Consider the following 11,465-nt stretch of genomic DNA (forward strand, 5'->3'; position numbering starts at 1 on the left):
AAAAAAAAAAAGAAGAAGAAGAAGAAGCCTAAATGTACAAATACCCATTTTGGGCGAAACGGCCCAAAATCGAATGGGCTTAGTTAATGAACTCTACCCTCATATGAAGACGCCCATGAACACTTTCACGTGGGCTTTTTCCGGTCTTCAAATTGAGTTCTGAACATACTTGGGCTTAGTATTAATGGGTCAATTGTAGACAGGTCATGCCGTTAGAATTTAAGGTAGGACAACTATCACATAACTAGATCATAATACGTATGAGTCAAATTACATTAAAAGGTTGAATTCAATTAGTTTGTTAGTCTTGTCCGTGCCTCAAGTGGACAATAGGGGACAGCCTATCGAGCGAGCAAAATCAGCCAAGCTTGTTGTAATAACGTGTTACGGAATAAAATTTATAAGTGAGTCTATTATTTCATTACCAAATCATAATGTATGTGAGGTTAATTACATTAAAAGATTGAATATAATCAACTAACCAATCTCACCATGTGATTATAAATCACATGTTTCTCTAATTCTTCGATTCTAAGTACATACATGAAGTTGGTAATGTTTTGCCCAAATTTTGCTCCAAAAAAAAAAATAATAAAGAAGAAGAAAAAAAAGCTTTATAGGAGAAAAAAGAAAAATTTATAGGAGTGGAAAGTCACCGGCAAAAGCGGAGGCCTACCGGCAAGTGGACCCCCCTTTGTCGTAGCACAAACCCGCATAATCAGTGGCTTAAGGTCACCAAATTCCTTTTATCAATTCTTCAAACTTTTAATTATTCCCTTTCCATTCAGAAAAAAATAAATTATTTTTCTTTCAATTACTCCCTAGCCCCTAAGCCCCTAATCCGTTAGAGTTAGTCTAATGAGTACGATTCAGGCAATTTTGTAAAAATATAAAATAAAACTTTTACATGTAAAATTATAATTAATATATAACTTTTTTTTATTTATATAAGAGACATATGCCATCTTAATTACACCCCATAAAAAATTTAACATTTTATATAATTTTTATAGATAATCTTATTTTTTAATTCAAAAAACTTAATTTACCTGGTTAGTTTATTTTGCTATATATATATATAATATAAAATAATTAATATTTTTTCATGTCGAGTATAACACAAAAATATTGCATGCAAATTATGTTAAAGTAATTATATTACAAGTTATAAACATAACATACTTACGAGGTATTAAATATTGTGCTCTTTATACATCAAATTAATAGATTCTTTTGTGTATTTAATTTAGTTAATAAAGATTAACTAAAAATATTATAATTTAATTTAATCTTATTAACGATTAATAAATATATATTTAAAGACAACATAAAAGTTATATCAAATATAAAAGATTAAGTTTACAAGGTATAGAACAATTGAAGCAATTATTATTGTTGTTGTTGTTGATACTAAATTGTCAACTTTAATATTAATAGAGATATTAGATCGACAAGCCTAATAAACTCAAGATTGTCTCCCATGAAGACCATAACGCAAGCCGGGGTTGGGTCTCGAGTTTCTATGGAGGTGGATATGTATAAGTTAGCTCACCTTGGGGGAGAGGTTGGAGTTAGAAGAGGTTATGGGGTTAATGTGGTTACTAAAGAGTTCGGTCATTATTTAAATATCGTTAAAATATTTTTATAAATATTGTATTGTTGTGTATAAAGGGACGACACATTTTGTTATAATACAATTAATCAATAATGAAAATAAATTGTTTCCTTGTAATTTTGTTTCTTTCTTCATGTTTGTTATCTAAAAATGATTACTACGATTTTTAAAAATTATTTTCATCGATCGAATAGGATTAATTATAATTATAACTATTTAAAAAGATAATTCTAAAGTTGATGATATCCATTGAATAGGCCCCAGCTAAACAGTAGTTGATACTCCATTCCTAAGTAACATTTTCCCATCAAATGTTCTATTCATTTTTTAAATGCCCAAACCTAACAAATCATTCGTTTTAGGTTAATATTTGTATCAAAAAGCTAGGTTTGACAAATCACAATCAAATCTATTTTTTTTTTCAATTTGATTTTTTTTGTTTTGTTTTTAATAACACAACTATCACAGTTTTATCGAACTAATTCAAGATCCTTATTAACTTGCCTCCAAAATCTATAAAGAAGTAAATAAAACATGTCCACCTTCAAAATTGAACACCAAATTATACATTTCTACTCAAAATGTATGTGGTAAGATTGGAAGTGAGCACTATCGTTGGGTTGAATCATTTACAATTTCATAAATTCATATGATGTTGAATCAGGGAATAAAGGGTGAGATGCAGTGAGCGTTGACTTCTCTCCCTCTTCCATTGTGAATTTAATGCATCTTTTATAGAGGAAGGAGGGAGTGCATGCCGATGCACCGGCATGGCATACACGTGTTGCATATGTATCACACAGCTATAGCGGTGCTGCCTAGCTAGTTTGTCAATGCTAGAGCGGGATGTATATGGTTGTGCTCAAGGAGTCGAGGTGAGTCGACAACCATTTTCTTATGTGACTTGCATATTAATCATGATTGAACCAGTCGGTTCTGATCTGGTCTGCACAGACCGGAAACGTAACTAAGGTTAGTCTGGATCAGGAAAGTGTCGGGTCCTTAGTATATTTCCCACCAATAGTGTTTTGTGAGATAGTCCAAACAAATGAATTTATGAATTTTACAAAGCCAACTATTCGACTAATTTGGCTGCGATTGTCTCAAGTTATGTTGTACTGAGTTACTATCACCTTGTAACCCTAGTCAATAAATAATTTCAATAAAGTAAATAAATTAACATAAATTGCCTATAGCTGAATGACCAAAACAAAGAAGGTCAATAAACCGCTCTTATGGGAAGTTGAACCTCGTGGTTACCAAACTAACAACCGAACTGAATTAGTTGAGGTTGACACAAAGTATAAAATTAGAGTATGAAATGTGAGTGTATGTAAAATTACTCTTTGTTATAATATTTTACCTAATGATTTGTTGTCTGATACGTGATAATGTGATATAGTATGCTTACTGTTTTGATTATTTTTTTAATAATGGTAATACGGAATATTAGATTTATACTGTAGAAATTGGGTATCTTGGATGCTTGATTGGAGGTAGTCTGAGGCACATAATAAATTGTGATAGAGGAAATTAAGGATAATGATGGAAGATTTAAGGTAATTAATAGGGATTATTAGCGATGAAGGCGTAGGTTGTATGTCCTACTCACCACCCGGCAACCCTACTTTACATGCCGCTATCTTGTCCCCTTTCCCTCCTTGCTCTCTCCACCAAATTCCCCCTTTTTTCTCACTTTAGTCCTTTGACTTTTTATGTATTTCTCTTCAGTCCTTCATGACAAATTCTTTTACCTCCTCTCTCTTTTCCAATTTCTCAACTTTATTAGCTGAAAAATGCTTTGCTGGTACAAATCTGAGGGTAATTTTGTCATTTTAAAGTTTAGTCTATAAGCTAAGTCTCATGGAAAAAATATATTTTTTGAGTTTTTTTTTTTTTTTAAATAATGATCCAATAGTATTTGGTATAATTAGATTTATCATACTTAAAAAAAAAAAAAAAAAAAACTTAGGGNTTATCATACTTAAAAAAAAAAAAAAAAAAAACTTAGGTGAGCTTTGCGGGATTAATCCTAAGTCCACAGGATCCCGCTCCTAGAGCCGCTGCAAAGGTAAATTGCGAGTCGCACAATCAGCTTAGTGGTCAGTTTCTAGTTTTCATGTGCGCACAAGCGATCCAATTCAGACCTTCTAGTATTCTTGGAATTTTTTTTCCATACTTGATTGGATTATATATATATATATATAATTCAGTTCCCATGAGGTGGATTTAGGTGCGTGATTTTTCTTCTTAAGGTGTGTGATTTGTATCTTAAGGTGTGTGAGTGGTGAAACTTAAGGTGAGTGAACCTAAAGCTTAAGGTGCGTGATTTTCCTTCTTAAGGTGCGTTATTTTCTTTCTTAAGGTTCGTGATATGTATGCTTAAGGTGCGTGAGTTGTTGAAACTTAAAGTGTGTCATTTTAAAACCTTAAGTGCGTGATTTGTGTTCTTAAGGTGCGTGGCTTGTGTACTTAAGGTGCGTGATTTGTGTACTTAAGGTGTGCCATTTTAATGCTTAAGGTGAGTACCGTACAACCGCATGGGAAGATATACTTGCACTTGAACCCTATATATATATATATATATATATATATAGTGCAAATTGCATTATATATTGTTAATAACACCGGAATTTGTCTTATTTAATACAACTAGATGTGTCATATTTAAGAGTGCAAATGAATTGAATTGTACTTGAACCTAACCAGCTCAAGTTTAAATTCAAAATAGTTTTAGTGGCTTAAGTTTGACTCGATACTTTTTATAAACTTGATTTTGACTTGATTAACTTGAATTGAGCTCGAGTTTATATCAATTATACTTTGATTGATTGAGTTTCGCCGTGTGTATGTTATATGTACGTATGACTTACGAGAGGAAAGATGAGTCATGAACCAACCACTTTTAAATTTGAACTTGACTCGAGTTCAAATTTGACTAAACTCAAACAAATCTTTAATTGAATAGCTCACGAATGACTCAACTCGTTTGCATCCTTATCCATATTTACACAGAAAATTTATAGAATTATAACAGAACGTTTTGTCACAAAATTAACAAATTTCAAACCGTTGTAACTGAGACATTTAATTAATTAATTAATTAATTAACTATGGTTTGAATGAGAGACAGGCATGATGGAGTTGGTGGAGCAAATTGAGGGGCAGTGATGTCAATGTACAAGGAGCATGTTTGGGTGTAATGAGTGGAGTTGTTGAACTTTGCTGCTTTCGGCTAAACACAGATATGCCATCTTTTTCATCTCTTTTCCATCATTGCCCTACTCTTATCTGTGAATTCCCTTTTCGCCATCCTGGCCTGCTCAGCCGTGCTCTACCGTCATTAATGCAAACACCTCATCAACGGCTACAAAATCACTACAACAAACAATGCCTCATTTGCCCCAACCCTCCTTTATTCTTCTCTCATTTTAATTTGTTTTCTTTTCCATTATTGGTTGAAAATGATTACCAATCTCTTTCATTTGATAGGGTTACGTTACAACTTAGAATACCATTTATTTATTAATTGAAGAATATATTTTTTTGGAATAAGGTTCAAATTGGCCACTGAAAGTAACCTGAAAGTGCAATTAGGTCACTCAATAAAAAAAAAGTGTAACTAGGCCACTGAACACTCTAAATACATGCAATTTCACCACATAAGGTTACCTTTCATTTCATCAGGTTGCCTGCTTATGTGGATGGTGAATTGGTATTTTAAAATAATTTTTTAATGATAATAACATTAAAAATAAAAAATAAAAAATTAAATGCCTGCTTCCTTGTTTTTTTTTTTAAAGAATAAAAAATAAAAATACAATACCTGCTTGTTTATTTATTTTTTTAATTTAAATTTTTTAATTTTTTTTATTTATTTTATTTTTATTTTTAAAGTTTAGTATTAAAAAAATATTTTAAAATGCCAACTTACCATCCATGTAAGCAGCAACCTGATGAAATGGAAGGTAACCTGCTATCAAGTAAAATTGCATGCATTTAAAGTGTTGGGTGGCCTAATTGCACTTCTTTTTCGTTCAGTGGCCTAATTGCACTTTGAGGTTATGTTCAATGGCTAATTTGAACCTTATTTCTTTTTTTTTTTGTCCGCATGGACAACTTAACTAATTGTAGAGGTGAAATTTGTCACAAGAAAATTGAGGATGAGAGAGATGTGAGTTGTATTGTGTATATGGAATGGTCTCTCCTTGTCTAGGTGCATGCTCTGACTCGATACCGAGCAGATGTACGAAACGTATAGGACGGTATACCCATCATTATTCTTTGATTAGTAAAGGAATATATACGATTATATTATCTTGCACGACTAAAAGAATATACACGGTTATACTATCTTGCACGTCCCAATACACATTGAACGTATAGGACGGTATACCCATCATTATTCTTTGATTAGTAAAGGAATATATACAGTTATATTATCTTGCACGACTAAAAGAATATATACGGTTATACTATCTTGCACGTCTCAATACACATTGCTGGCATAAATCTGACTCAATCGTCATAGATGACTTGCACAAAGAGTGAATGTCCCACTGAGATTTGAATATGTGACCTCTCATGTGAGAGAGATACAATTATGCCACTTGCTCACAAGGTATTTAACATTTGTTTGATACTTAATTTGACTAAATTTAAACATTAAAATTTCAATACTTCTATTGTTCTAAATTTAACTTAAGAAAATATGAATTATATCTTAAGAAATTATGTATTATTTGTTTAAAGAATTAAAATCCAAAAATAACTAACGCATTTTTTTTAGATCAGGTGTCTTAAGCAGACCCTAATTGTGTACCATATTCAAACTAATCTCGTTCGCACTGGGTCAGCCCAATTAAGGGACAAAGTGTAGGTCAGATTGGTGTTTTCATACAAGAGCGATTCAAACTCCCGACCTCTCTTAAGGAACAATAATGCACGGCCATTCACGTCAATCAAGCTGATTAAAATAATTAAAGCATTGATTAAAATAATTGATCACCTTTTTGGATTCGAAGGAATATCAAATTTCCATTTTGCCCCATAATTAGGAATTTAAAATAGAGGATTTAGGAACAACCTTGAACAACAAAGCCTGAGGGCTAAAACATAAATAAAGAAAGCGTAGGGGGGGCAACGGCAAAAGAAATAAAATCCGTAACGGCTGGGATTCGCTTTTGGGGGTTCCACCAACTAACCAGACGGGTTTGTTTATAGGATTACGTCCGGCATCTGGTCCGATAATACTCGATAAAAATAACCCAACTTTCCGGTCGAATTTCCGTTTTTGCCCCCATACTTTTTTTGCTTTCTCCTCTTCAGCTTCTTCGCCTTCGGGTTTCTCAGCAAACACCTCTCTCACACTTTTGTTGCCTCTCTGCTTAATGGAGGGACCTTGACGCCTTCTTCTCTATTTCTCTCTCTCTCTCTCTCTCTGATTTTCTTTCTCCCTTTCAGTGATTACAAGCTTCAATCTTTCAACTTCTTGTTGTATTACAGACCAAAGTTTCAGTTATTAATCTCAAGGTTGGTGTTCTGGGTTTGCTCCCTTTTCTCCCTTTATGTTAAACTTCATTTATGCTTGCTTTTGAGCTTTGTTCTTTGGCAAGTTGAGATCTTGGAAGATTTATTTCAGTTTTAGAGTGCTAGTCTGCTTAGACATTTATGTGTTTTCTTATTCTTTGGTGGGTTCTTTCTTTGGTTTTGTATTTTGATGTGATTTTTGATATTTTGGCAGAAGATTCGTTGGCAAATTTTTAGCTTTATAATTTTTTTTTTGTATGTTTAGTTGCTGGAAATATAAAGGCTACCGTAGAAATTCGCGAGCTAACACTTTTCTTTCTTCCTGTGTTTAGTTTGGCCTTTACTTTCTGTATGAACTGTTATCCTCCTTTTGTTGGGAGGGTGGCTAGGAATCTTTTTGAAGGAATTAAAAGAATCACTTTTTGTGGCTTCTGTTCCATGTTCACTTTAATTTACATATTAAGTGCAGAAAGCATGTGGATAGGTATGCTAAATGTTTTCCTTAGCTGTATTGTGCCAAGGAAATCACACATGTGTTTGTGGTGAATGTGAATTCATTGTTTCAATTGGATTTTTAGCACATCTGAATGATCTTACTGTGACTCTGTTAGTAGTGTGAATGACTAAACATTTTGGGTTATGGTGACCTGTTTTTAGTTGGCAAGTGTTCTTTCTTTCTAATTATTCTTCAAGCTGTTCTGGATCAAACAAAATGTTTGATTTCGATTTTTGATAGAAATGGTTTTCAATTGGATAGCTGTCTTGTAAGTGGATATTGTTGAAGAAACTTAATGAATTGATTGGATTAGTTCCGTTTATGACTATTTAAGCAGGTTGAGAGACGAACACGAGTTTTTATGTGATATGATGTCCCCAACAATATTGGGTGAAGGGCAGGGTAATGGTTCAGTAATGGCTTCCTCAGCATCATTGGAATGCATTTCTCAGACGGGCTCGGCTCTAAAAGAGCGCAACTACCTAGGTTTGTCTGATTCTTCTTCAGTGGACAGCAGTGCGGCCTCCAGTGTCGTGAATGAAAAGGACAGATTGAATCTTAAAGCTACAGAGTTAAGGCTTGGTCTCCCTGGATCTCAATCTCCCGAGCGAGATTTAGAACTTAATGGGCCAAGCACCGGAAAATTTGATGAAAAGCCTTTGTTTCCTTTGCTTCCTTCAAAAGATGGAATCTTCTCATCTGTCAAGGCTTCTTTCACTGGGAACAAAAGAGGATTCTTAGATACCATGGAAGGCTCTGTGGCCACTGAAGCAAATTGGATGTTTACTATTCCCAAATCCGATCCTCACACTCCTCAGTCAACTGGACAAGGAAATTTTGCTAGCAATGCAGGGATCAAATCGAGCGTGCCTCAGACTAATATGAAAGATAAACAGTTGAAAGCATCACAGGAACAGCCGCGTGCAACCAATGCAACAGCTCATAACAAAATGAGTTCTTCTAACAATGCCATTAATCAACCCGCTGCTAAGTAAGTGTTTGAAAGCCGAAAAGAAACTTTCTTTTTCATTTTTTATTCTCTCCCTCATGTGGTGAAAGGAAAGAGGAAGGGGCATATGATAAGAGAGGAAATGTAGCTTTAATACGTTTTAGACTCTAATTGATATTGACTTGACATCGTCCTGTAGGGCACAAGTTGTTGGTTGGCCACCTATTAGATCGTTTAGGAAGAATACACTGACCTCCACCTCAAAGGTTAATGATGAAGTTGATGGAAAACCAGGCCCCGGGGCTCTTTTTGTTAAAGTCAGCATGGATGGAGCTCCGTATCTAAGGAAGGTGGATCTTAGAACTTACGCCTCATATCAAGAACTTTCTTCTGCACTTGAGAAGATGTTCAGTTGCTTTACCATAGGTGAGCTATTTCATCATTCTCATCCACCGGTTTCAATTTGCTAAATATCTTCAATTTGAGATGTCTCAAATTTGTGTGATCATTGTCATTAAACTATATCATTTTGCATGGACATAGTTCTACAACTCTGAACTCACTCTTTCCGTTATTTTACTTTTGTTTATTTATCAGGACAATGTGGATCCCAAGGAGCTCCGGGCAGAGAAAATTTGAGTGAAAGCAAGTTAAGAGATTTCCTTCATGGATCAGAATATGTTCTTACATATGAGGATAAGGATGGTGATTGGATGCTTGTGGGAGATGTCCCATGGGAGTAAGCTTACCTTTCTCAACCTATTACCTATTTTTTAAAATCATATTTGACTTCTGCATATTAGTCCGGGAAATTATAATATTATATTGTTGGGATGTGTAAGGTTGCCTGTGTCTATAACAAAGTGTGCACGTAAAATTTTTGACCACTTCTATGAAACGATTATGCTCAAAAGTTCATGTTTTGTGAATGGGAGGTAAAAAAAAAAATACAATTAGTTTCTTTGTCACGGTGATGCCTTAAAAATGTCATCATAGGAAAAATTTGTTTTTTAATTGATGATTTTGGCGTATTAGCTGGAAAGGGTTTTGCTTAAACTGACAGTGCCATTTTTGCTTGATGAAATAACAGAATAGCATCCTACCATGATCTGTTTTTCTCTGCTTTTATGCTTGATGTGTTATAGTTTGAGGATTTATGATTCATAAGACATTTGTCCAGTAGATAAACACCATTTTGTTTTGGCGTAGACCTGGCTACCTATTTTCAGTCAACATAAAGTCATCTCTCTATGTGGAAACATGCCCATGTCAATTAATTTACTGCTCAAGAATGATGTGTAAATTTTGATGAACAGATAGTACAAAACAGATGCCCACTATGATATCTGGACTTAGTTCAGGCTGTAGGTATTAGTTGTTAAATCTAAATCCTGGAGTTACATTTGAATTCTGCTGGAAATTTCTCTTATTGACACTTAAGTCTTTTATGCTTTCCCCTTATATTTCACCCTTAATTATAGATTCAAACGTAGTTAAATCATGCAAATGATGTTCTCAGAAAAAAATTAAAGTACTGTGCTTGTTAAAACATGGCATGACGAGTGACAAGGATAAGTTACGCTCACTGATTCTGTTCCTTTATTATTATTTTTAGTAATTTAAATTTAAAATGCCTATTAGTGAGACAGTGACTACAATACTTTAATTAAGGATTTGGATCCATCGACTCATTTTCAACTAAACATTCTATAATGATTTTGATTTTGCTTATTGCATTGGTTTTCCATTTGCTTTTTCCTTTTGCCTGTGCACCTATGCTAACCGATGGACTGCTTCTACTACAGCATGTTTATTGAGTCCTGCAAGCGACTGAAGATCATGAAAGGCTCTGATGCGATTGGATTAGGTTTGTTTTGTTTGTTAATTCAATTATTGCTGCTAATTAGAACTCCTTTTTTTTTTTTTTTTTTTTGAGATTTTATTGTTCAAATGCATACTATTTGCCAATTGCCATCATGATATTATGCATAGTAGTATAACCATACTTAACTTTATTATTATGATATAAGCACTTTTTGAAGCATAGCTGCTAAAAAAATGAACTGTATAAGGAAATGTAATGCACGAGATCTTTCTTCTTTGTGCCCACAGACGATATAAGTTTTTCAATCTCATTCTTGTACTTTGCAGCTCCCAGGGCGAAGGAGAAATCCAAGAGCAGGAACTAGCTCCTGCTCGGGCAAAGTGACAGCTTCTCGAAATCCCCCAGCAAATTGCAAGAGTAGAGAAGTGAGCGAGGATTTGTGATAAGGAATGAAAAGCGGATGGTTTGAGAATGGAGTATAAACAAGTGTTTTAGAGCCTTTGGTGTTCCTGTCCATGCATCATTGACTACCAAGATGGACATAAATCTCTGTTTGTTCGTTCCCGAGTCTGATTATTTTAGTATCTTGTCGCGTTACTGAGAAGGTGTCCTCGTAATTAATACATCTGTATTGGAACACACTTTTAAGTATGAAGTGGTTTGAACAATGACATGTGATTAGGAGACTTTGTAGTTTGTAGCATTGTGCTATGTGATTTGTTGGCTATGTCTGCTGTTTATGGTTGTGAATGTTGAATGTGAACCAAAGTTTATAGCAATCTCATGTGTTTCATGTGTCTATGCTCAGGAAATGCTCAAACACTTGTATGTCATAAGAAAGTCCATCTTCTTCAAGTAAGAATCCATTTCTGCAGGCATAACTTAAATTAAATCCTAGATTAGTCTTACAGTAACAGGATATTCCGTCTTAGAGTTAGATACATTCTGCATACACAATTTAGATTGAATCTAAATTAGTCTTATAGTGATAGGATATCATGAGTAAGAGTCAAATTTTGTAAGCGTGATTTGAACTGAATCCAGATTAGTC

The 11,465-nt window shown here is 34.0% G+C and overlaps 1 protein-coding gene across 2 annotated transcripts; it reads left to right on the forward strand.

Moving 5' to 3' along the window:
- The first annotated feature begins 6,878 nt into the window (after positions 1 to 6,878).
- LOC116013480 (auxin-responsive protein IAA9) lies at positions 6,879 to 11,221 on the forward strand. 2 transcript variants are annotated; one of them, XM_031253262.1, is made up of 6 exons: positions 6,879 to 7,147; positions 7,975 to 8,631; positions 8,789 to 9,015; positions 9,187 to 9,328; positions 10,395 to 10,456; positions 10,741 to 11,221. In XM_031253262.1, the coding sequence occupies exons 2-6, from the start codon at positions 8,009 to 8,011 to the stop codon at positions 10,776 to 10,778; spliced, it is 1,092 nt and encodes a 363-aa protein (XP_031109122.1). In that variant the 5' UTR covers positions 6,879 to 7,147; positions 7,975 to 8,008; the 3' UTR covers positions 10,779 to 11,221. The 2 variants fall into 2 exon arrangements, with proteins under 2 accessions (XP_031109122.1, XP_031109121.1); XM_031253261.1 differs by having other exon boundaries at positions 6,880 to 7,147; positions 7,978 to 8,631.
- Positions 11,222 to 11,465: the final 244 nt, after the last annotated feature.

This window comes from Ipomoea triloba, chromosome 3 (genome assembly GCF_003576645.1).
Source record: "Ipomoea triloba cultivar NCNSP0323 chromosome 3, ASM357664v1".
Lineage (NCBI taxonomy): Eukaryota > Viridiplantae > Streptophyta > Magnoliopsida > Solanales > Convolvulaceae > Ipomoea > Ipomoea triloba.

Excerpts from the sequence above, each read along its gene's own strand:
- LOC116013480 (XM_031253262.1), top strand. The coding sequence starts at position 8,009 with ATGATGTCCCCAACAATATTGGGTGAAGGGCAGGGTAATGGTTCAGTA. Across the intron at positions 8,632-8,788 it reads ATTAATCAACCCGCTGCTAA|GGCACAAGTTGTTGGTTGGC; the intron begins GTAAGTGTTTGA and ends ATCGTCCTGTAG. Across the intron at positions 9,329-10,394 it reads GTGGGAGATGTCCCATGGGA|CATGTTTATTGAGTCCTGCA; the intron begins GTAAGCTTACCT and ends CTTCTACTACAG.